This window comes from Microtus oregoni, unplaced genomic scaffold, assembly GCF_018167655.1.
Source record: "Microtus oregoni isolate MIOR12 unplaced genomic scaffold, Mior012 000001F_ref0000356, whole genome shotgun sequence".
In the NCBI taxonomy this organism is placed as follows: domain Eukaryota; kingdom Metazoa; phylum Chordata; class Mammalia; order Rodentia; family Cricetidae; genus Microtus; species Microtus oregoni.
Window position 1 is genome coordinate 4,509,399 of NW_024543060.1, and position 25,981 is coordinate 4,535,379.

General features: G+C 46.1%; 1 protein-coding gene across 12 annotated transcripts in view; it reads right to left on the minus strand.

Moving 5' to 3' along the window:
- Positions 1 to 818: 818 nt before the first annotated feature.
- The window catches only part of Hmbox1 (homeobox containing 1), a 135,488-nt gene continuing 110,325 nt past the window's right edge, over positions 819 to 25,981 (minus strand). The window contains exons 7-11 of one of the 12 annotated variants that reach the window (XM_041672715.1): positions 17,392 to 17,474; positions 15,958 to 16,053; positions 14,829 to 14,917; positions 14,564 to 14,635; positions 819 to 12,903 (exon numbers count right to left, since the gene is read on the minus strand). In XM_041672715.1, the coding sequence (XP_041528649.1) occupies positions 12,766 to 12,903; positions 14,564 to 14,635; positions 14,829 to 14,917; positions 15,958 to 16,053; positions 17,392 to 17,474 (478 nt within the window). In that variant the 3' untranslated portion in view covers positions 819 to 12,765. Of the gene's footprint in view, positions 12,904 to 13,154; positions 14,636 to 14,828; positions 14,924 to 15,957; positions 16,054 to 17,391; positions 17,475 to 25,981 lie in introns of those variants that run through there. The other 11 variants (XM_041672711.1, XM_041672772.1, XM_041672706.1 and 8 more) reach the window with 11 other exon arrangements.

Below are 25,981 nucleotides of genomic sequence, written 5' to 3' on the forward strand. Positions count from 1 at the left end.
ATGCAGAGAGGAGGGGGTACGCCAGGGAGATGCTTAGCCATGTAGTGCATGTGCCCAGGCTGAGGAGACTCAGGCTTAAGTTGAAATAGGAGCTAGGGCCAAACTATGCAGACCCATGAGGTAGGCTGAGCCATATGCCATCCCATAAAGGGAGACTGGTTGTTCTCAGTCTTCTAAGGAGGGAGGGTCAATGGATCTGCCTGTGGGACAGGGAGGGCTGGGACGTGGTCCTTGCTCTGCTCACCACTGAAAACCAGAGCAGCAGAACAAAGCTACTGCTTTGTTCCTGCGCCTCCAGATGTAGCTTCGGAGCTGGCTGCTTTAAGAGGCCCAGAACGGGGCTGGCTACAACAGGAAATGGAGAGATTGAAAAGCAATGGCACCTTAAGCCTGCCTGTGATCCTGGGGGTGAAGCCTTACTGGGTGGCCCTCTCCAAACATGGGCACTGGGCCACTGTGGTTGGGGGCTTGGGGACTCTAAAAGATCCCTTAGGGTGACCATGGCGCCCAGGGTCAGGTGACGGCAGAGGTTCTTCTGCTTGGGCTCTGGCACTAGGATCTCCCAGCTCCACGTCCCTTTGCAAAGTCTAAAAGGCAGAGCTGTGGGCAGGGCTCTTGCCTGGAATGTGAGAGACTTCAGGTTTGATCCCCAAACTAGAAAACAAAAACAAACCCCTAAAAATGCATAAGGGAGGGTGCATAGAACAGACACCTGTACCCACTTCAGCCCCTGCCCCTTAAATATTCGGATCCAAAGAAATCCCGGACAGCTTTTGTTCAGTTATACATTTTATTCTCTAATAGGTACAATACTAAAATAAACACAAATTAAAAAAAAGTTTTATTAAAACAAAACTGTACAAAAAAGCAGTATACTACATTTTAATTACAGAACAGTCTACTGTCCAAAAGGCACTAATCCAGAATAGGAGTACAATGAAACAGGACTCGTCGGAACTATTTAATCAATACAGTAGAGCCCTTGTTTCTTTGACGATTTACATCTAGAAACAAGGGCTTCTTGCTACAGTCATCATCACACATTGTTATAATCCGAGTCCTACTGGGAAGGTGCAGTATCACTTCCTAGAGCAGGCTCCACCCGGGCCCAGGAGGGGCTGGGAGGACATGGGCAGGCACCCAAGCTTGTCTTGGCCTCCGATGGGTTGGTTCTGGCCATTACTGGCAGCCACTCTAACCCCTCTCCTGTTTAGCACCGGCAAAGTGGGTTCTGAGATGCTCCAGATCAAGGGCAGGAGGTCAGGTGACAGCTCCGAGAGGGAGGCATCTGGTAACCCTGTCTAAAAAGGCAGCAGCTACCTGGAAGGGGTGCATGGCCCAGTGACAGCCAGGGGGCTGGGTGCTACGCCAGGCAGAGCCACCTGGGCAACAGACAGAAGTTCCCCTTGCTCCCTGGGTTTGAGTGTCCAGTGGTCTTTTCTGGGAAGTTGGTTTCTAGAAGGGGAGTTTGCTTTCCAGAGACAAGTCAGAATGCCATGCCTAGCCTCAGGGTGCAGCTACTTCCCTCCCTCAGGGCCGCCTCATGACTCCCTAGGAGCACGATGGGAGTCAAGCCTGCTCCCTCTTTGGGTGGCCAAGACACCTCTCTGCACCCCAGCTTTATCATCACAGACTCCGGCCTAAGGAAGAAGGATACTGCAGCTTTCCAAACAGTGTCATACACAGAGAAGACAAAGACAGGCATCTGATGTTAACAAAAATAGTAACAAAGAAATGGGATCAAACCAAATCTCTTCTCACAGCGCCCTATACTACACCCTCCTTCTGCTTAGCAGAAAATTGTACGTACACAAAAATACAAATACACAATTTTGTAGAACAGTCTGGTTTTAATATATTTATATATATTTATATTTATACGAGTGGCAGGTTAGTTCATTATATAGAGCTTTTTGCACTTTTGGCTCATATGCAACAAGGCTTATAAATTCAGCTTTAGCTTTCATTCAGATTTTATAGCTTTTGAACAATTTTTTCACATTTAAAGCAGCATCCAATTTGCACTAGGAGTCTGTGGTGATTACGGAAAAGATGGGGTCAGGAGGTTATAGGGTGGGACGGTATACATTCCAGTGTGTGTGGCATGTAAGGAGGATTCCATGTGGACAGAGCTTGCCATGATGACCCCTTGAGGTAGACTGAACACCTTACAGCAGACTCAGACACAGGTGCAACACCCTCAGGGATACATGGCACACAAGATGGGGACAGAGACCAGAGGAGACACCAAAGGAAAACACAGAGACTAAGACACACAATGGCCAAGGCCAGGAGGGCGCTCTGCCCTCTTCCCCCACCCATCCAGCAGGATCCTACACAGCCACACTGAATGCCTGCGGGCAACCTCAAGACATCGGGTCCCTGGTGTCTGGTCCAAACATAGAAGCCTGCTTTCCACTTCCCAGCTGGCCGTGCCAGCTTGTTCCCAGCCCCACGGTGAGCTCCACCAGCTGTGCTCCAACAGGAGTGGCTGCCACTCCTCAGCACTCGGCTCTTCCTAGAATGTTCAAGTCCAGTCAGGGCCCAGAACCCTGACCCTCTTGCTCTGCCTCAGAGCTGTCCCCCCTCAGTCATGCATTTGGTTGACATTCCTCAGTCTCACTGGGCCCAGCAGGTGCCCGAGGCCATGAGTGCTGCATCTAGGGGAGTGGGTAACAGCACCCCTGGGGGCAGCACGGTAGGCATGCTCCACAGAGCCTCGTTTTCATCACCACTTGGCCACTCACCCACAGCTTTCCTTTCTCTAGGTGAGGCAGTTTTACTGGTAAGGTCGTCCATGCCTGTTACATGCAGAGGACCAGTGTTTGCACTACCCCACTGTCTGAACAAAAGAAACCCCGGGTGTCTGGATATGGACTGTTCCCGTCCCACTCATCACCTGTGTTAGACAAACAGAGCACAGCACAGTCACTAATCTGTCCTATCCCTCATGTAAATGAAGGCCTGAATCTAGTTTAGACTTGATTTTCAAAACGAAACAACGCTTTTTGAAAAATGCACATTGGGTCTTAATGCGACTCTACTGATGATGGCCTTTGGCTCCAGTACTCACGGTGGCAAAAGGGCACAGGTCTATCAACCACGATCCCTGCCTGTCAGCCGTCTGAGCTGGAATGTTCCCCCAGTGCTAACAGGCAAAAGCTGTCTCACGCCTGCTGCTTCACTCGGTAGCTGCTGAGCTAGACCTAGCTAAGTAGATTCCTTAAAATCCACCTAGGATTCGAGACCACAGTCACATCAACAGAAGGAACACAGGAGACAGTGACAAAGCCAGCCCTCTCCCCTCGCTTGCCCCTGTGACCATTCTGAAGGCAGAATGGCAGGGGCACTGGGTGGATGGCGGGTGCACGACACCCACCCTGAGGCTAGGTACACTGGTGGGCAGCACAGGGCACAGGCCAACTCTCGGCAGGTCCCAGAGGTTTGTAACTTGCTTAGGCACTTAAAATAAATGAGAATTTTATCCTGGAAGGTACAGCAGACTCGACTCAACCATGACCACCATGGAGGAGAGGTTGAGCCCATGATCTCGGAGAAGGCTGTAGGCTCTTCCAGGGGAGGCAACTGCCACACTCCTGGCACCCTGTAGAGAGTGTCCTATCTTGCAGCCAGTGAAGTTATGTAGTGGCTCAGGGCCAGTCTGGCCACTGTGGTCCCTGATCTGCACCTGATGAGATGCAGCTACCCTGACACTGCTCAGGGTCACTGTGAGAACCACCCAGAGAAGGGAGCTTTCATAGTGGTGTTGTGGGAGAACCAAAGAGCAGGAAGGAGAAAGCTTGCCAGAATGACCAGTGCTTGGAAGGAAAACTCTACCCACCCTGAGAACTTTGGTTTTGTTTTTCTGGTGCCCATTTTCAGAGATGCATGATGAGGTCCCCACAGATTTCAGTACAGTCAACATGGGCATCAAGGCAAATGATAAAGGGATTGCTTTCTGAGAGCAGCCACGAGCACTCACTCCACTCAGCACACACGACTCCCACAGGCACCTCCCCGCCTGCAGACAGGGCCCAGGAAGCATCAGCAGAGTGGCTGCTGTTTGTGTTCATAGAACTCTAATGCCATTTGGTTTTCTAGTCTAATGGCCGCAGTAAGCCATGGAGTGGACAGACAGCCTCACAGGTTTAGGCTGGGCTCTTAGTTCCAGTAAAGCAAAATGGGAGGGGTTTCTGGGCTTAGGAAGATACAAAACAAGACTGGAGAGATTTGACCTGGAAGCACTGAGAAACGAAATCCTGGAGGGAGCAACAAACCTTCAAACACAAGTCCCTGGGACTGGCCTCTGTCTTGAGCCCTGGGTAGGCATCAGGCACTGATTTTATTCCACAATTTCCATGGCACCTTTGGCCACCAACAGAGATGCAAAATCTTGATCATACCAAAATGAAAGGCACACATATTCTTTCTCTCCAAATCAAGGTGTTGGGGGCAGAATGAGGATAATGTTAAGACCCCCCACACACACACACACACTCTGGCCAGCTAGTGTAGTAATAAGGTGTCAGAAGCTCCAGGAGCTGGCCTGCTGGGTCCCTCAGCCTTGTTCCTCAAGTACTTTTCATTGTCTTGGGCTTTAAGGCTACCCATGATGTGACAAGAGATGGGAAGAGGACAGTGACCCAGCCAACTCTTGGAGAACCTACTTTTGTGAGAAAGAGCTAGAAAAGAAGGTGGGGAGAGGAGTGGAACAGGTCAACCTGAAGATCTCCCTTATTCGGTGCCTGACCAATACTAAGCCTCCACGTGATCCTGAGGCAGCTTGCTCTATTCCTGGATTCCAAATATTAAAAAGTTCTTATTCTAGGCCTAAATTTGGGGACGTCTTCAGGCATTTACTTATGGGGTGGTCAGTGTTGATGAGGAGCCAAGGTCATGGCAGCGTGGCACTGATACCCAACACCAGAACCTTGGATTCCTCAATGCCCCTACCTCCCTTTCTTGTGGTAGAGGGACAGCAGGTTCGTGGGAGTGTTCACCACACACTTGGGAACTCAAGCATGATGCCCAAGTCCCAGGAGTTAAGTGCTGCAAGAACTGAAAAGAGCAGGCTTCAGGGCAGCCGCCGGCAAGTGGGGAGGGCTGGGCTAGCACCCCACAGCACAAGGCTGCAGAGAAGAGGATGACAGAAGTGTCTGTGGCACTGGGGTGACCCAGTGCTGCCAGAGAACAGCAGGCAGGTTGGCAGTGACCTCAGCAGAACAAGATGACACATTCCCCAAATGCCAGCATCTTCCGATTCTTACAATAATCATTTTTGGGATTAGTTTTTTTTTTTTTTTAAAAAAGCTATTCAGAGGCAAATACTACCTACACTGTCCTTGACAACTAAGCCAGTTTTGCGTGTTAAGGTGGGGGTATCTGTGGGAATATAGGACTATGTACCTTGGGTAGTATGTTTTTAACCAGTGGCCCCCTGGAGCACCCAAGCAGGTAACATTAGGGACTTCTAGTTGAATGCCAATTCTGGTCCCCCAAAGACTCTACGTACTGTTGTGTGTAGTACGTATCGTACAAATCACAAAATCAGCCCAAATAGTGACTTTTCAGAATCGAATCAGAAGCTGAAACGTAGATAACCACTATCACTCAGCAGCTGGGGAAGTAAGACGGTTCAAAATCCACTGTCCTCAGCAAGGTCCCAAGGAGCGCACGTCTGACCTGTGCACATTTCACTGAAGGTATCTGGAGGAATCAAACCGAAGCATCGCCATGAACAGAATCTTTTCCGCACTCTCTGTGTGTCTGTGTGCTGAGGGAAGAGGGCGATCTAGACCTTTCTAGGCAAGTACTCGACTCCAGCCACTCCACACGACAGAGCTAAGACCAGCATCCTGGTTGACTAGTGTTCCGGTGAGAGGGGCACATTCTGTAGAAAGGGTGAAGACACACACACAGCTACTACCCAAACCCACAGTGTCCAGCCTGAGAAAGGACAGGGCTCATGGACTCCAACTAACCTCACCGGAGTCTTGAGCCTCACGGGCAGCAGAGAGCTTATAAAAGGCCACTTAGCACTGGTAGCTGCTGGCATTCCTGTGGACCCTTCTGCTCCTCTAACTGAACCAAGGCTCCTGCAAAGGATGACTAGAAAGAAAAAAAAAAGCACAAACTAAGCATCAGCTGGAGGACTAGCAATTCCTGCAGTTCCTGGTCATGAGGACGCCACAGGCTAGGAGGATTACATGACGCCTACCTGAAGGCACAGGCACACAAGGAAAATAAACAAACTGGGGGGCTTCTGAAGGGTCAAGACGCAGCACTGACAGCAGACTATCACTAGGAGGCGTGCAATAGCCAAACAAGCCTGACACGAGCAAGATGGGGTGTGCCGACACCTGCTCCTAGGGCCTGAGCTCACACCTTCCTGTGTGTACCTGTTCTTGTCATGTTATCTGTTCTGGGCCTTATGGTCCCATAAGGAAACCACTACTCAACTCTGTAAACTCCCATGTGACACTTTCTGATGGTCATGGCAGTGCAAATAAGTTTCCAAGGAAAAGCCTAAAAGTATCACGAAGCCCAGTAAAGCAGCAGGTATCCCCAGGAGAGGTGCCCCAGCTACCGGCGAGAGGATGGAGACAGAGGCTCTGCGAGAGGCTGTCTCAGTTTGCAGACTAGTTTCTGGCCAAAGGAGACTAGGTTGAAACTGGACACGAGAGGTTTCAGAGAATTTCAAAGTCAGATGCAGGCAAAAAGCAGTCCATTCTGGACCGGATATGATTCCCAATCCTTTCTCACCCGGGTGAGCCATGAATCCCATGTCATTATTTTGGTTTACTGAGCTGTTGTTCTCAATGTTCTCGGGAGCATTAGTGCTTGAAGGGAACAAGGATGGGTGCTTTGCTATTCTCAATCACATAAAGGACAGAAATCCTCTTAATTATGACCATGCCAATCTACATCCTGCTAAAACAGCTAATTACATGTCAGGAGGACACTCAGTCATTCGGAACAATTGCCATTATACTTTATATATTCATTCTTCGCTCCCTCCTCAATTACCATGGTTACAGTTCGAAAAAAGACTCAGCCAAACCTTCATTTGATCACAGTACACCACCATGGATTTGTGAGTTAATTATGGCTGTATGGAGCCAGTCTTATTTAAAGAGAGAGAAGACGGACACGGAGTCAGGGGAGCTGGCCTCCTGGGTATTCTAAGTGGGACACCAAGTTCCTCAACAATAGTACTCGGCCTGAAAACAGAAAGGGCTTGCAGCGAAGGAAGGCAGCAGAGTTCACCTGCTCCTAGCAAGGGCTAGTGGTGAAGGGCGGGATGGTCTTGGGAGGGAACCCCACCAGTGGAAGAAGACTTTTCACATCTCCCCCAAGAGGAACCAACTCCATTCAGTTCTGATAGATGTCAAGAAGGATAAAGCAGCTTGGGAGGACATCTGGGCCCTTGGTGATGAGATGACAGACAGCTGAAGGAACCTTCCCTCTTGGTGAAAGAAGAAAATCAGTGTTGTGGAGGTCTGGGTGACTCAGGTTACTAGCCGATTTTTCTGATTTTTTTTTCTTAACAGCCCCCCCCCCCCCCCCCCCAATAGTGTAATGAAGTAGCTACAGAAACCTCTCAGTTCTCAAACTTCAGTTTCTAACAGTCCATAGATGGGCACAAGGCTTCATTTCTGAGCATCTGTCAGACCTGTATCTGCCGCAAGCATAATGTTTGCCCTTCAGTTTAGAAACAAATGGTTTTAAGAAAAGCCTTTTGGAACACACTCTGTAGGAGAGAAGCTTCTGCAACCAGAACACCAATCTGCCTTCATACGTCAGTTCTCTAGTGCAATGAAGGCTCCTCTTAAAGTGACGGTCATCTCTGAAATGGAGGGTGTGTGATGAAAGAGGATGTGCAGGGCAGGGCTCCTGTTCTTAGCACAGGCTACCATGACAGCCTTAGAAAGCGGCTGGCCATGCATGGCTGCCTCCCTGGAAAGCCTCACGGTTGTCCAGGTGCTTACCATGACAGTCACAACACATGCTACGGAGATGATTGCTAAAGGGTCTTCAGAGCTCTCGCTCAGGTTGCTAAATTTAGTATGGCTGATAACTGGTGGCCCGATCCCGAGTAAGCATACTTGTGCACACACAAAGCATGTGCTCGCACACAAAGGAATGCTGTGCACGTGTAATTCCTACCCCTGCCCCAGTGCATCCCAATCCACTCCCACTCAAACACACGCACAGCAGAACTGATCGATGCATCCAACCTTCACTTGGAGAATCGTAAAAAATGAGTTTGGCTCAGTATAGCTGTAAGTGGACTTGGCTGGCCTTAGAACAGCCTCAGTGACCGCAGTAGTAAAACATAGCTGATAATGATAGCAATAGGGAGGCGTCACAGAGATGCACAGAGACTGATGCACGGCAGGAGGCAGAGAGCCTCTGAGCACAAGACCACCGACCACAAGAAAAGTTATTGCCTAGGAACTTGGTGAGGCTCATGGGAAAAACTCAGGTTGTTCTTTGAACAAGAGGAAAATAATATAAAAGTAGAGTTGAGTTAAATGGGAATGTTTAGGATTTTTTGTTTGTTTGCTTCTCGAGACAGGGTTTCTCAGTAGCTATAAAGTCTGTCCTGGAACTTGATCTGTAGACCAGGCTGGTGGTGAACTCACAGAGGTTGGCCTGCCTCTGCCTTCCAAGTGCTGGGATAAAAGGCGTGAGCCACCACCGCCTGGGGAATGTTGCCCATAATCTCAGCACTCGGGAAGCAGAGGCTGGTGAGTCTCTGATTCTAGGCCAACTCTGGTCTACAGAGTGAGTTCTAGGACAGCCAGGGCTCCACAGAGAAACCCTGTCTCGAAAACAATAAAAGGGGATGCAGTGAGTGATGCTGCTTCTAACCAAATCCTTTTTGGGATGAGAGAGAATAAAGATTTGAAGGAAACATTCTTAGAACAGACTAGAGAAGTCATTGTGGAAAGGGGATTATTCTCAGCGTAGACAAAGGAAGTGGGCGTGGCAAATGGAGTTTTGGCTACCCAAAAGAGGAAGGAGGGTTCGAGTCTGGAGGTGGACTAAGGCTACCCACTAAGCTTGTGATCAGACGAGAGAAAATGTCGTGTGAAGTCCGCTCCAGACAGATGTAGTGCTGACACAAAATGGAAGGAGGGGATGGAGAGAGACGGAGTGTCCAGGTGGACTAGGGCCCTCTATCGCTGGTGCCTGATGACTGTGGCCAAGAAGAATTTAAAGCAAGAATTCCTAAAGCTAGAGAGCTGAGATGACTGTATCACAGCTCTCTGTATTCTATCCCCACAAGGTGAAAATAAATCCAGGTATCTGCTCCTAAAAAACTAGGTGTGGCTGAATGATGAACCTCCCAGGAACTGGAGCTCTGGAGTGGGGTACAGGAGTCCAAACAGGCTTCCAGCTCACTCTTGTCTTTCCAAGGTCACGGAACCAAGGGGCTGTCTGCCTCTCCATCCCAGGTCCCTCCACCTGTGGCCTGCCTTGTGTGGCTGTTGTGAACTGAGGGCACTGCACAGTCGCACACAGGAGAGCACTGTACTGCCCTTCCTGGCTATCCTCTGCTGCTGGCTGCGACTGTCTTTAGATAGGCAGGAATATCTTAAGATGGTCCTTTGTTAACAGGTCGTCATGTAAGGTACTAGAAGGTGAGAAGTTGCCTTCCTACCCAGCAATAATAACTCAAAGTGCCTGAAAAAAATAAAACCACAGCACACTCTCTGAATGCCTGCTCCCCTCCCTTCAACATCTTCATTGGTCAAGAAGGCACAACTCCTGACAGAGATCCCCGGGGCCACAGAAGTGCAGGAGGAAGTATGAGCAGAGACAGGCAAGCAAGAGCACAGCTCTTTTCCTTTCAGCTGGGAGGCTTAAGTTTCTAATTTGATACCTAAAACCCGGAAAATCTTCAGGAAAGATTTACCACCCAAAGGAGGAGTGAATGTGGCAGTTCTGAGGCCATCCCGAGAGCTCAGGGACCGGGACACAAAAGTAGAACCCGGTGACCCCCAGGAAACCACCTGATAGTAGATTTGAACCTTGTTCCCAAAGAAGCAAATTCCCACTGTGGGTCAGAAAGCGCAGGTTCGGTGTAAGGCTGTGAGTCTGTGGGCATGCGGCAGTTTCTCCAGCAGCAGGACCAGCCACTGTGGCAGCTGTGCCCTCCCAGGGCCACCACACTGTCACACAGAGCTGAAACTGCCTGCACCAGCCAGCTCCAGCCTCAGCCGTATCCCCTGCTGCATTCTTCTCTCTCAAAGGTCTTAGGACAACAGAAGGGTTTGCTTTTCTGTTGCAGTCAGAGTTCCCGTAGAAACTGGAGCTGTCGGAACAGCTGAAGTCTGTTCCCTTGGTTCCCTTGACAAGGCGAGCGAGAACAAATGACAAGAGCAATGGCACCATAAAGAAATCGTCAGTTACAATGACCTCATGGTAAATCATGGATGTGGCTCATCAGAAAAATATGGTTCCCCCTCCTGTTCATTCTGATTCAACTGAGAATGAGCAGACAAAACCCGACCACAATGGAAAGACACAATAGGTATATTCCTCTGAGTAAACAAAAGCAAAGAAAGACAATGCAATCTCCTAAGTGAAATAAAATAAATCAAATAAACCATGGAAGATTCTAAATAGGTGTGGGGCGCTCGTTCCTGAGAATAAGAAATGCTACTCTTAAATTTGTGGGTTCAAGTACTACAGTAAGAGAAGATGGCTCCATTTTACTTCAGTTTTCGGAGCTGGGAAAAACACACGTTTCCCCTGAAATCCATAGACAGGAGCAGGACCAGGCCCTACCTAGTAGTGCTCTTCAAAGTCTCAGACGTAGGTGGGGTGGCATCCTCAGGCCCCTTAAAGACGACTCCTCACATTCATGTAACCAAGACTGACAGCTAAAGGGATCATCCAGTCAGAGTGTGCCCCAGTAAGACCAGCTAAGTGCTGTGGATACTGAGGATCCGCCAGCAAGAAGGGGAGAAGGAGGGTCAGTGTGCCCTCCTCTCTCAACAGCTCTGAAGTTAAACACATTTGGTGAAGGAGGAGCTAAGGAGACAGTACCTACTTTCTGTCTTAGAAATTGGTTCAGGTAATGGACAAAAAGACGGAAGCCCTGCTTAATGGCCCACTCCACACTGCCCTCCAAACAAGGCTTTGTCGGACACACAGGAGAGATGGGATGAGGCAGAAAACACTTAGCCTCTCTCAGACACACACTGTGCCAACACACTGAAGGCTGCTTCTTCTTGCCCACAGTGACAGTGTGTCATTTAATCAGGTTGCCAGGATCATTTTCATACAAGGCCAGCAGATGTAATTTCCTTTGATGCATGAATAGTTCATCATTTTGCTACTAGATGACAAGGTGATCGCAGGGTGACTTTATAACATAAGTTCACTGTTTGGTATTTTGAGTTCTCAAAATGAAAAAAAGATTTATCAAATATAAATATCTTTAAAAAGTAACAAAAGTGCTACATATGTGATCAAGGAAAAAAATTCCATTAGTTACTGCCGCTTAAAGTAGATTAAACTACAAGTATTACCACATCCATTATCAATATGGCTTCCAATTATTAAATAAATTGCCTATAGCAATATAGCTTTCACACCTCCACAAGGACAGAGTAATGGGAGCAGAGCAAACACATCCTGCTGCGTCCCACACTCAGGATATAAGTGGTAAATGTCCCCTGCTTTTTCTGCCCCTAGCTAGGCAAGGATCTGCATCTGTGACAGTCGAGGCAGCACAGTCCCCAGGAGAGTTCTAGCAACCCTGGGAGGCTTCAGGTGATGGGTACAAAGCTTGACCTTTCACTCACTTGACCTCAGCTCTATCCTCAGAGATGTGTTTGGTAGCAGGGAGGGGGCACCAAGGAGACAAAGCGACCTGCATGGTATCTCCAGCACTCTCCCGGGAAGGCTGGCACCACGCTGTGGAATGTTTAGCGGCTCTGAGAACTGGGCTTAGCATCCATCTGACACTCAGCTCATGCTTTCCCCTATGCTCTCAAGCTGGGTTCTGCTTTTTCAGAACGTGTTTTTTTTTTTTTTGTCTTTTTTCATTTTAGGATCGTGGTCCCAAAGGCAGAAGGCAGTATGTTATCTACTAAGTCACACAGCTTGCGAGAGGAAAGGATGTTTGTGTTGGCCATATTAACACTAACCAAGGTCTGAGCTCGGGATTCCAATGACGTTCTTAGCACAGCACCCAAAGAAGTATAGTCTAGTCACGCTGTGACTAGGAGGCACGGCTTATTGCAGCTGAAATCAATGACTCTCCGGCTGAGGCGGGGCTCTAGTGTTCCTTGTGCTCCGTGGCTACTTCCTGGATGGTGTCTGTTGGTCCTGTGCCACTACCTCAGCTTGCATCCTGTCAGTCTTGGGGCAGGAACAGGGTACAGCCTAGTGTTACATGAATCTAAAGGTACCCAAGATTTTACACAGAGCCTACTACTTGAGAACCGAGGGTTATCTATATAACTGGAAGCACTCTCTTGGGATGCTAAGACGGAGCAGCAAGATTTCTTTAGCCTCGGGGGCTGGGAGAGGGACGTTTGTTTGGTTGGTTATTACTTACTGGGATTTTAATACTGAGAGAGTATATGCAAAGGCGGAGGGCACCATGCCATCTTCACAGAACAAGACCCTAACGGCTACCTGACATACAAGAAACTGTAAGTTATACTGTAAGAACACATGTTAAGGACCGAGGAAAGTCTGCTAAGGTGCTACGTCTAAACTAAGTAACCGTGTGATCCTCCCTGATCAGTCATCATCCAGGGCCTCTGTCTTGATCTCATTGGCTCCCTGCCGGGCCAATGCCAAGATAGTGTGGTTGACGGCTGCCATCTCCACAGCTAGTGAGATGGGATCTTGGTGGTCACTATGGCTCGTGCTGTCATCCTAGATGTGTAGAAATAAGAAATGAATGTTATTCGTTGGCTGGTAACAATTCTCAAGCTCACAAAAGGCATGCAGGGTGCCGTGCAGGGGACAGAAGCATCTGTGGAGGAAGCTGCCGAGTGCATCTCACGGTGGAGTGAATTGTATTTAAGTAGACACTGAATGGACAAGGGTCCAGAGACTTCAACTGGTTTTGTGACTCAACAAAAAGGACAAAAATGATTTGATTTGTTCTTTTTTTGCACTGAGAATTAATTTATTCCATCAAAAAATTGCTAGTGGTGATCAAACCTGAAGTGATTAAAATAAACTAGTAATTTGGGTTTTTCTGTTTGCCACAGACACAACAGTAATCACTGAGCCCAAACTAGCGTATTCCTAAATCCACAAGGCTACTGAGTGGCTACTGGAATCCACGGTGTCACTGCTGAGACAAGTAAAGAAAACGCAGAAGAACAGACGTCTACACCTTACAAGTCAGGGAGGTCCTCAGTTACACAAGTCACAAGTGCAGCGTCCCATTTAGAGCTCAGTGAAGCTCTCCACCCTTCAAGCTACACACATTACACAGTAAAGCTGCTGACAGGCTTAGTGGCACATGTCTGCAACCCCAGCACTCCCCAGCTGAGGCAGGAGACTGACTTTAAGTTCCAAAACCAAACCAAACCCAGGCAACAGAGAAAGGAAGTTGTGAACGAGGCTGTCCTTACAGGGTGTGTGCTGGGCACTGAAAGTGCTAACACAGAGAAGGGGTGTTTCTCACCTGTCACATCTTCAGGGGACTCTGTACCAAAGAGCTTTGGAAAGGGTAAGTCCCTTGGGGGAAAAAGCATAGGATGTGCTGCCCTCAGGGCATCTGCAAAAAAAGATGGAAATGATCCATCTATGTGGGTCAGCTGAAGAATGACAGGAAGGTTTTCGACAAGAAAGAAACAGAGCACTCTCCTGAGCCAAGGGTGGAGACGTGCTGGAGAAGCGACTCTCTTGGGGGTAGATGATCTTCTGGGACATATAGCTGCTACTCTTTCCTTCTGGCTTTTAGAGTTTAGCCTTTAGGACTGAAGAAGGAATCTGCAGAGACTCACGTGCCCCTCTGGAGTACTGGGGTACACAGAGGTAATGGAACACTGAGAGAATGAAGAGCACGGCAGACTGAGGGACAAAGAACCCACCAGAAGAAAGAGCAAATGCTTTCTTGCCAGAGTCCAGGGAAGGGACTGTGTGTCCTCTGAACTTCTCAAATGGAAATGAAACTTAGATCCTATAGAGATTTTTTAATGAAATCTGTCAACACGTTTGTGGGTGGGGGGAACTCCCCCACTTGTAGTGACTGACTTATTCCATGCAGTGGCTACAATTAAATACACTTTCCCCAGGCAATGCAGAACACAGCAGGATGAGGTGAGAAGACATGCAGGTATTGCATTTATGACAAGATGAGTGTGTCAATGTCCAGAGAGACTCTGGTTAACCCCTTCTCTGGGCATGAGTTCCCACTGTAATGGGGCTGGAGTGGGCGGAGCCTTCTGTTGTGCCCTGCATGGTCCATATGTAGGCACCACCACCGCTGCCCGCGTGCCCCTAAGTACTTCTCAAACACTGTGTGTGTGGTAAGTGGTTAACTTGCTTGTTTGGGTCAGATCCTCCTCTCTTCTTCTACCTTCTCTGCTTCTCTGCCTCCCTCTGAACTTCTTCCCTCCTCCTCCTCCCCATTGCGTGCTTGCCAAGTGTCCTGTTGTGTGACAATAAACCCATGGGGTGGATAGAGATTACTCACAGATTTAACAGGACAACAGAATCTTACCACATGAAAATCTAACTAGATCCAACTGCTCTCCCCACCTCCCCATACGACCATACCCACGGACTTGAGTTGCCATACTGCCCCACCACTCTGTAACCAGAAGCCTCAGCTCACCACCTACCTGCTCGGAGTAGTCGTTCCCGTCCACGTCATCACTGTTGGAGTGGCCTCCTGGACTCTGTACGTCTATCCCATGACTCTCCAGGATTGCTGCTTCTTCGAAAAAAGCAAATAGCTCCCTAAATTATCTGCTGCCTCATCACGATAGTTTTCACGGTGAGCAAGTCAGAACATAGTTAATCTGTTTCTAACTATCTGTAAATGGGAGAAATTCAACTCTGTGTAGCTCAGGGTAGAGGCCTGGCTTCTCTACACATTAAACTACCAACCTGGACTGTTGAGTATTCATAAAACTCCTGAAGTCAACAGCTGTCCTGGTGGGCTGTGCAGAGCAAATGAGAACTGGGTGGACCGGAAGAAGCACATTCACAAATGAAATGCAACCGTACTTTCTGTGGTGTTGGGGATCAAAACCAGGTCCTTTCGGTCACCGTGCCACCCCAGCCCTGACACGCAACTTCAACTCTCATCTCACCCACTCAAACCTCACTTTTACTAGTATTGATTGAACAGGACAAAATCCCGTCTTTTCTTCTTTTTTTAGTTGAGCACACATTTTTCCCTCAGGCATTCTCACATGGTCTTCCAGCTTTATTAAGTTGTTGTTGGCCAGTGGAAACTGTTTATGGTATACAGCACAGTATATGTCAATAAGTATACACTGTGAACTGACCAAACCCGATGTTAGATTTCTGATATGCCCTTTATTGCTACTTTTGCTTCTTGTCTGCTGAATCTCTTCTATTCCAGCTACTGATCAGATGTTTCTCAGTGTCTAGGTCATAGCTGTAGCAGTAACCAGCAGACTGGGAGCATCACAGTTCCTTTCTTAGGACCCCCCAGAAATCCTTAATACGAGTCACTTGAGGAAGCCATTGCTCAGGGGTTAATTCTACAATCTAGAACATTAAGAACAATCAGCTTTATAAATAACGAAGTTGTTATTAAAATATAAATAAAATAGTGCAGGTAACACTGACCTCGCTATTAAAAATGCAATGAAGAGAAGCAATGGTCCTTCTTTTCAGCCCTAAGTGTTGGGATCACTTAGACCTGCAGCTCATAAACTGGTCACTCTTATCTCATTTCTAAACTTCTCATGAGAGAAGGCAGTCTCTCTGATACATTACCGATATTGGCTCTCCTCTTGATCTCCTTCCGTCTATTAGCAAACCAATTATAAACTTTCAGAGAGGTAACTCGTTCCAGGTCAGACAGCTTTTTGCCTGTGAATGCATGCAACAAAATTCAGATAACCTGTATCTTAGATCCAAGACTGAACTGTTCTTAAGAAATATTTCTTTGCTAAAAGTTGCTTTTGATTCTATTTATTGCCAAAATAACAGATGGGGTGGAATCTTTTTTTAGCATTGCTTAGCACTAAGAACCCACTAAAATTATTACTGCATCAACAAATACATAAATGAACACACAGCTAGCCACAACTCAAGAAGACATGCTCAATATTTAAAAAAAAAAATCCACCAAGTCCGATTACTAGGATTCCAGATCAAATCATAGTTTCCATGTTAGTTCCAGAGAGGTGTCATTTAAATAGCAGCACTGAGAGGGATGTTATTCTTTATGGACGTATACAGATAAAATCCTGGCATCTTAAGATATATGTTACATTTCATGTACGATAGGAGATACACGTTGTGTTGAAGGCTAATGGTCATGTACCTATCCACTTTGTGACTGTTCTGGAGCACAGTACCGCTCAGGTTAGAGTTCAGATTCCCTGTCCTCTTGGTTACCACAGTTAATTCTTATGGAGATAACATCTGTGCTATCTCCTCCTCTCCTGGCCTCTTGTTTTCAGCTTTTAATAGGTGTGTGTTTTCCAGAGGGAGCAAATCCCTTGCACTGGGACTGCAGGCCTATGCACTCAAGGCCCAGACTCCCCTTACCTAAAGGTAGACCTGAGTGTGTTGGGTAATATCCCTAGAAGCTGACTTCCTAAATAAAGGAGATTAATCCCCCTCACCGTATAAAACTCTGATATTCACATAGTCTTTAAGCCATCAAAACAAGTGACCACGTGGAAACCAGCTGCTTGTGCCAAGTCTCTCAAGTATGGAGGGGGTATGGTACATAGGAAGTGCCAGAGTGGCTATGGACCTCCACAGGAGACTTCAAAAGGAACCACCATTTAGCCAGGCAGAAGTCACCCGTCCCAGTGTGGGAAGCAGATAGAGTTCAACTCCAAAAAGCTGCCCCACAAAGGAATACAGCTCACACAATTTTATAGCAATGGTGAACAAAATGGTTTTACATACTTTTATCAATAAAACTTGCTTGAATTTTCACACTTTACCATTATGTCAGAATTGATAAATTTATGCTAAATTTTGGACAAATAAATCCAAAATTAAAAACATAAAAAATTCCATAATTAAAAACAGGGCCTAAGTCTCATGGAGAGTCATAGTGTTGACTACTTCATCCATGTCACATGAACATCAGGAGTACTGCTTGGGAACACTGGGCAGGGACCTGCACGAGGGTGAGTGTACAGACCACTGAATGTAACCGAGCATTGCCCTCTGAGCTCATCTCCTTACCTGGCTTCTGTATGACTGCATTGCAAGCATTGGCAATCTCTTCTCTCTTTGCTTCATCTGGGTATTGATTCTCATTGAAGTAACTGCAGGGGCAACCAACAAAGGCATATTTTACTTTAAATGTGCTCATTAAAATGTCTCCTTTAAGATGTAACTTGGTATAATCCAGGATGTCCGGAAGAACTTTTTGGTGGATAGAAACAGTTGCTAGTGTTGCTATGGTAAGCACTACCTATGTACCTACTGTGCACCTGAAAGGAAGACAACGTAAGGAGTAGATTTGCTTCTTACTTAACTTAAATTACTCTGTACAAGCACAAATGCTATGAATTAGAAGGCTCCTGTCTGCATGCATGCTGGTTCCCATGGGTAAAGAGGAGAACATACATCAGGCTGAGAATATTGAGCACCCACTGTTGAAGAAGGGGCTTCAAGGGATACTTATGTGTTTCATTTTTATATATTAGGAAGTAGATATTACTCTACTCAACAATAGTTAAAACACGAGGCTTGCTAAATCTGTTGTTAGACTGAGCAGACTCATAAAATGTAGGTGGAAACAGAATGCCATTATCAGTGCTACTTTTTCTGACATCTGTGAACTTACAGAAAAAGAGAGCTTTCACGCCTTGAGCCTGGAAGCTGACAATCAGGCAATGACCTTTACTGGATTCTAGTACCTACCAAATCTTCCTTTCCCTGGAAATCAGCCAGTTAGCAATGGCAGAAAGACCACTCATTGCCCAAATTCCTTAGAGGTCCCTCTCCTCCTAAAAGCCTGACCTGTCGCCTTCTCCTCCCTCGAGGTCTCTATATGGACAGCACACCTTCCCTTCAGTTTGGGTAAAGCTGTTGCCTCATTCCTCCATCTTCTTTTCTAAAACATAAGCCTCCCAGCCATACGCTCCCACCCTTGTCTCTGACCATGTTCTATATGGTTCCTTACTGTTTCCCTCGGTGTAAGCATCTCCTCCTGCATGGTCCTTGGAGTGCCAATGTTCATTTTCAGACCCTTCCAAGCTACCATGCTCGAGGCTGCTGCATGTCCATGCTGTCCTGGCCTCTGTGTTTACTTGAACTTTTGGTTAGGCCGTGGCAGCAGCACAGCTTCCATGGCGCAGACTCAGAACCAAACTTCAATATGACAGACAGCCAGGTAACCGGAACACAGACTAACGTCTGAAACGTCACCCAGCTGACTCATTTACCGCCATCAAGGAGCTCACAATCTACTCGGGACAGAAGGATATACATAAGTGTGCTTGTGGTGAAAGGTCACAGGATTTGTGTGGTCATGCTTGTGGGAGGAGTCTGCAAAGATGTCACGGGGAAGTCTGAGCTAGGTCTTGAGGACTGGCACTGTCAAGGGCAATGGCAGATGAGACCACGAGATCCCTGGGCACCGAGAAGAGCAGAGTGTGTTAAGAGCACGGGCTTCATAGGATGGTGTGATGAGATCAGTGCTAGTGCCGATCACTTCGTCAGGGGAGAGGGGACAAGCTGGCAATGCACTTGCTCTGTCCTCTAGGAATGAAGGGCCATCCACTGAAAACCAGGTTTTCATACAACAGAAACATGATTCTACCTGTGCTTTATAAGAAGAGAACATGCCTCCAAATGTATCGTTCTGAATTCTCCCTCCATGACTTTAAATTCTGAATTCTCCAGTCAGCCTCCTCCTAATCTACATCTCTGCAAACTTTAGCCTTCATCTTCCCAGCAGTCACTAATCCTGTAATTGTTTCTCCTCTCCTAAGTTAAAAATAAATGTTTACTACTTCTAGGCGCAGCCCTTACTTCTTGCCCAAATGACAGACAAGCCAAACTTGTCTGAGAGGAAGGGAATTGTACTAATGAGTTGTTCTGTTCTGTGATCCCGCCCTGCAAATCTCCTGCTGCACAGCACCTTCCCTTTTATTCCCATCCTCCTTGGAGGACCGAGTGTTCCCGAACACCACACAACAGCGCCAAGCGGATTCTTCCTCTGATGGAATTCTTTCATGACTCGTTCCTCTGAAACCTTTCTACTCTGAAGTCTCAAGCCCTCAAAGCCACCACTGTCCGTCTTTCTGTAGATGACCTTGCCTTCGCGGTTATTGGTTTGCTAGATTTTTTAGCTTCTGAACTGCTAAACTTCCCTAGGCCATTATTCATTTCTTTTCTCATAGCCAAGAAAACATAAATCATTCCCCTTTTCAAGGTCAACTTTTCTACTTGTCCTTAATTGTATCCCCTCTCCCTCTCATTTTCTCGAATTCTTTCTTGCATTTTTCAGCTGTTCTCTGTACCAATGTGAAGATCTTTTTTCACATATTTCATCATGCACATTTCATCACTGTGACCCTTGAAATCACGACACATCTCTTAACTGGGAATATTGTTTTGCTTTTTCCTCTCTCACTGGCATGTACAGTAAGGTGTACCTTACAATTAAGGCTTTGTCAGGCTGGATGGAAAACAGTGGCTGCCAAGACCTAAGGTCCCATTTAAGTGACAATTCTATGATCAGTATACCTTATAACTCTTTGGCCAAATAACCTGAAAGACCATGACTGATTCATATTCCTCACACATTACTTAGGTTCAAATATTTTCAGAGGTTTACTATGGAGGCTCGGGATTGCCTCACCACCTCCGTCATGCTGTGGCTGCCATATAAGTAAGAAAGAGAGTAAGCCTGTGCCTGTCTCCTGCCAGAACACCTGCCTTTTGCCTTCCTCCAGTGTGAATGGCCTGAGAAATGAGTTTTCGTTACCAAGCGAGTCCTATAGGAACTCATCTGCTCCTTCCTCACAGCTCTTCCATCTTGTACCTCCTCCTCATCCACAGAAAGCACTGAAACCCAGGCCAGACTCCACCTCAGCTGTCTCACAGACGCTGGGGTCACAGGAGTGTATGGCTAAGCCCAACACAGAACACACATAGCTGTAAGAGGCCTTTATCTCTGCCGAGCAAGAACGATGCATAGAGCAGGAAATAAAACGCTGCTGACATGGCTGGCTTCCATAATGTGCTTCGCAGAATTCTCTGCAGGGTTTTCGAAGTGAACGAACACATTTTTACAACAAAAGGACCTTGGGGAAACACTGAAATAATTAAGAACCAGTTTGATGATTAATACAATTCTGTAGACAATTCATGCTCTAAAGTGGATTGGGATCAGGTAGAAGGCATTAGTATTGTGATGCAGTGACTAACAAAAAAAAATTGCCATACTGGTTTTGGGAGCTAAATTAAAATTTTCAGTTACTCCAGGCATAATGTTTTCTATTAACTCGAAGTTTTAGAGTTCTCTTTTAAGCTGTATTTCCAGGATTTAAATGCATACAATGAAGATCAGAGTAAGGAGACCCCAGTAACTTCTCTCAAATCAAGACCTCAGGAAAAGGATAATTTATTCATATAATCTAAGCCATATTTTTGAAAAAGCAGCATTTCCCCCTCTTTTAAAAAAACCGTTGCTATTGTTTTTTGAAATTATATGTAGCCCAACATTTATGTCTGCGCACTGAGGTCAGAAGAGGGCGTTGGTCCGCTGGAACTAGAGTTACAGATGGTTGTGAGCTGTCTGTCGTGTTGGGGCTGGGAATTGAGCCTGAGTCCCCTGGAAGAGCAGCCAGTGCACTTAACTGCTGAGTCATAACTCCAGTCCTATTGTTTATGATTAAGAAATATTCTGCTTAACCTCACTGCTGAGCTCTGGCTAACGTTTAAAGAATTAACACAAATTGTTCATAAATCATTTCAAAATCTGAAGAGTTTTTCTAAATTCATTATAGAAGATTTGTACTATCCCAACACCCTAGTGACCACAGATAACATAGAAAAAACAAAAAAAAACAACACAAAACAAAAAAAAAAAACCCATAAAATCCTTCAGTTAACATCCTGCAAATGGAATCTAGGAGCACATTAAAAAGACTACTTATCACAACCAAGTTGGAGACATCCCAGGGATAAGAGCCTCCCATAGAGTGAGGGACAAAAGCTGTATGATCATCTCACTGGGTGCATAGAGGAAATCTGGTAAGATCCCAATATCTGTTCATTTCTGACACTTATCATTTCTTCAACAGGAGATGAGGTAAGTCTGTGATGATGGGTCAGGTCTTACCCATCACTTTTTCATGGGGACCTTAGATCTTAGCTAGCAACCACTGTTTCCATCCAGTCTTGTTACGGGAGGTCCTCCCACTCCTCCAGCCTATCGCCGCTGAGATACCAGCCCATTGGGGCGTGGTCTCTCTCCCTTTAAAAAAGCGGCCACTTCCCTATCCTCTCTCTCTTCACTTCCTGCTCCGCCCGGCGACTAGACTCCCTTCCTGGTTGCGCAGAGGGCTGACGGTGATCTGTAAGTTTTTTCCCCTTTAAATAAATACCACCCTATTAATCATAATTCCAAACTGGTGTGGCATTGTTTATGACTTACGCCTTCACAGTCTAACAAAACCTTGGTTGTAAGCAGAAGAATGAACTGGATACCACCAGTTAAAAGAATATTCAAATCAAAATTAAATATAAGACTTGAAGCCAAAAAAGCACTAGAAGGAAAATTAAAGTGCTCTGGAACATCAAAATGAACAAGGATTTCCTGGACAAGACCCCCAATACAGCAGGAAGTAACAGCAAAGTGAAGAGACAAGCTACGGAATCAGAGAAAACGTCTGACAAAGTGTGGTGATATTTAATTTGTATTTTAATAAATAAAGCTGGCCTGAAGTTCAGAGCGTAAAACAGACACACCAATCAGCCGTACAGACCAGGCAGTGGTGACAAACAGCTTTAATCCCAGTAGCCACACTAGATTGCCATAGAAACAGGGTAGTAGTGGTAGTAGTAGTAGTAATGCCTTTAATCCCAGCAGCACTAGAGAGGAATATAAAATGGGAGGAGACAGCTCTCACACACAGTCTCATTCGGAGATTCCTGGAGGCAGGAGCACCATTTTGAACTAAGAATCAGTGGCGGGCTGTTTTGCTTTTCTGACCTTTGGGTTGAACCCCAATTTCTGTCTCTGGGTTTTTACTCATCGTGCTACAACAAGGATTGACTCTAAAATATATAAGGAACTTGAATCTCATCCCCTGCTTGGGCAGTAAGGTACAGACCTAGGATCGCACTATATTGACTAGTCCTATGTAACAAAAGCCCTGGGTCTTCTTCCCCTTAGATGCTCAGTGAGAGGGAATTTTGCTTAGAGAAAGAGAAGTATCAAATAAGAAAATGACCATGTTTGTAATTACTCACAAAGGGAGTCTGGTTGGTCCTAGCACAAGACTAACAAATGTGTGACTAAGACATGTGAGTAAAAAAATGCATTAAGGAATGTAAAAAAAGAATCTGGGGTGAACAGAAAGCAGAGGCTCCAAGCAAGGTTTCTGGTGGAACCAGCATAGTTTCTTCAAGCAGAAAGAGTTTCAGGGTCCCAGCAGGTTCCACAGTATCTCCTTCAGGTATGCTGGTGGTTTTAGCAATGGAGACATAGATGACTATAATTACATCAGAATAATGTTTCTTTTTAGTAATATGTGACCAAATTGGACTATTAAGGAAGTCAGCACATAGGCTAATGTCTAGAATTTCTTAATCACCCCAAAACAAAGTCCTAGTTTCTACTTACCAGCTGACTATCAGGGTGGGCAAAGATGAACCAGACGAAACTTACCAGTGTGGTCACAGCAGACGGGGTAAACGGGGAACTATGAAAGGAGGCACAGTGGCTGCTGCAGGCACAGCAAGCAGATGGTAGCAGATGAGAGCTGACAGTTGTATAGGCTCTCAAGGACAGAGTAAAGGAATCCTAAGGAGCCTGCAGCATTCTGAGACTGGAAGACACACAACCCAGGCTGAATGCAAAGTGCCTGAGATGGGGCAGCAGATCGAAGTGGAGGAAAGACCGAGTCCATACTGTGCAGAGTAGAACCAACTCTTTAGGTGTCTTGGAGCATGGGTTAAAGTAGGGACATCAAAGCTATTTTTGTAGAGCAGAAGCCAGGTGTGTACCTGTGGCAGTAACTAAGGAGAAGGCATGATGTGGGATAAGGCTTGGAGATAGAGGTGGGAGCCCCTGGGGTGGTACCCACATGCCCTATGACAGCCCTATATAGAACGAATCATTATTCATCTCCCAGCACTTTGGCTTTTAGTTGTTTTTTGTTTGTTTTGGTTTTTGTAAACAAAACAAAACAAAGAACATTTCTACTTTAGGAGATCTTGGTTATTTGTTCTAAAGGAGACTTGAAATCAAATGCTGGAACCTTACTCTTCTTTCTATTGGAAATGCTTACAGCCCTGGACATTGTGAAATATACAAAAGGGGAAGAAATGTATGCACATGCCTGTGGGTAACAACACAAAGTGACAGCAAATTTTATGGACACTGCGCATCACTAAGGACACCGTCAGTGAGTGACCAGTGCATAGCCTCCCATAGGGAAGCCAAATGACTGTTTTGCTATATGATGATGGGAAAGAATTAGAATGAAAAGTGGCAAAATAATGTCCATGAGACGAGAAGCCATGAGCTGCACACACATGGCAATGCCCTCGAAGCACTTCCATTTCAGTAACACTTCAGCCCTGAAAACCGAAGCCAGGGAATTCTTCCCTGTGTGTCTTGGTGAGACTGCAGAAAAGACAGAGACCAGCCCTAAGAAGAGCTAAAGCCATGTGTGGACATTTCCCTCTGTGTTTTCATGGCTTTAGCTCTTCTTGGGGCAGAAATCTACAATCTCGCTGTTTTAGTTATCCAGAATAAGCTTTCAGGATTGTTTCCTACTACCCAAAATTCTGTGTGAGTTTCTTCAGAAGACATTAACATTAAACCAGCCTTCATGCTATGAAGTTTAATTGTCCCACCCCCTATTTAAGAGCATCTATGTGTGAAATGATCTTTAGCAATAAAACAATTAAAATGTTTTCATTTCTTTGTTTCTATACGATGGGGTAAAGGCAGAGATGACAGATGGGAAAGCCCTCCCAATAGAGGGATTTGTCTTTGCTACAGGCTGTAATACTTTTCCCATGCACTTACAGATCATTAAATGATATTCTACCTTTCCTTCAAACATATCAAAGTTTTTCTAAGACTGATCATACCTTTAAAAGTTTCCACGAAGCAGTCTGGGGCCAGAGAGAAATGAGAAGGGTAGAACTAGAACTCTCCTGTGCATACGACTCCATCACTGAGCCTGGTCTTGAGGCAGTTAGGGGTCTTTTTATTTTTTAAATATTTATTTATTTATTACGTATACAATAGTCTGTCTACACCTACAGGCACCAGACCTCATTACAGATGGTTGTGAGCCACCATGTGGTTGCTGGGAATTGAACTCAGGACCTTTGGAAGAGCAGGCAATGCTCTTAACCACTGAGCCATCTCTCCAGCCCCAGTTAGGGGTCTTGAAGACTGCTAACTAGTCATTTGAAATGGGACAGTATAAGCTGCATTCCCAAGGTTACAGAACTAACTAGATCAAGTCTTCTGACTTTGAGTCCATTTTCTTTATAGTACTGTTTACTAAAGAAGTTGCTAGGTGAGAGGGAACAGCAGATAGCAAGCAGGTAGCACGAAGGGTGAATGGTGGTGGCAGTTGTGGACAATACTGTGGGAGAGGGATGAAGGAATCATTATTTTATGTTTACCCACAATTATATATTTATACGTATATAAAAGTGTGTGTGTGTGCGCGTGTGTGTACATGTGCTACAACACACACACACACACACACACAGAGAGAGAGAGAGAGAGAGAGAGAGAGAGAGAGAGAGAAAACCAGGCATGAGAAACTTAATCTTTTAAGTTGTTGTTCAGTAAATTTAAGCAACTCCCAAAACAATTCAGGCTATTGTAGTATTGTATTGAACTTAGTTGTTTCCCAGGCTCTGAAGTAAGTTCCTTTTGCTGAAGACCCTATGAACTCAGGAGCTGATCTGTCCCAGAAGCATGCTCCCTGCAGACTAGGTTTTATAATACTGGAAAGTACTATGCAAGCTGCCATGGCAGAAAAGCAATCAACAGTCCTGCCCAGCTGAGACACCTATGAACCACAACAATGATATCCCCAAAGGTGCAATAGTGGCACTTATATCTTGTTGGTAACCAACAGCTATGTAATTGTTCGGAAGGACCATTTAGTGAGAGGGAATTCATGTCTGATAGTGGAATTATAGCCAATTACCCATGGCTGGTGAGACAGTATAGCCCTAGAACCCAGAACCCACTACAGCTACTTTACCAAAGCAGTATAATCCCTTTCTGCCTTCTCTGTACTTAACTCTTGTACTCACAGATATATGTAGCTCTTACTCCTCATCAAAGAAGCTTCCTTTTGCAGGAGAGAGAGACCATTACAGAAAGCCACAACTGGCCAAAAAGCAGAGAACAACTGATGGGTTGCCCAGCCCCAGCTGCTACATCTGTAACACAGTCCTATACATCTGACTCAGGAAACACCAAGGATGAAGGGTGGAGAGACTGCAAGTGCCACAGGAGGACCAGACTGTCTGCTGTGAGACTGCGTCTTCTATACATGACATGGAAGCTGCCTCTGTGAATCTCAACAATATGGCAGCCCAAACAAGACCTAAA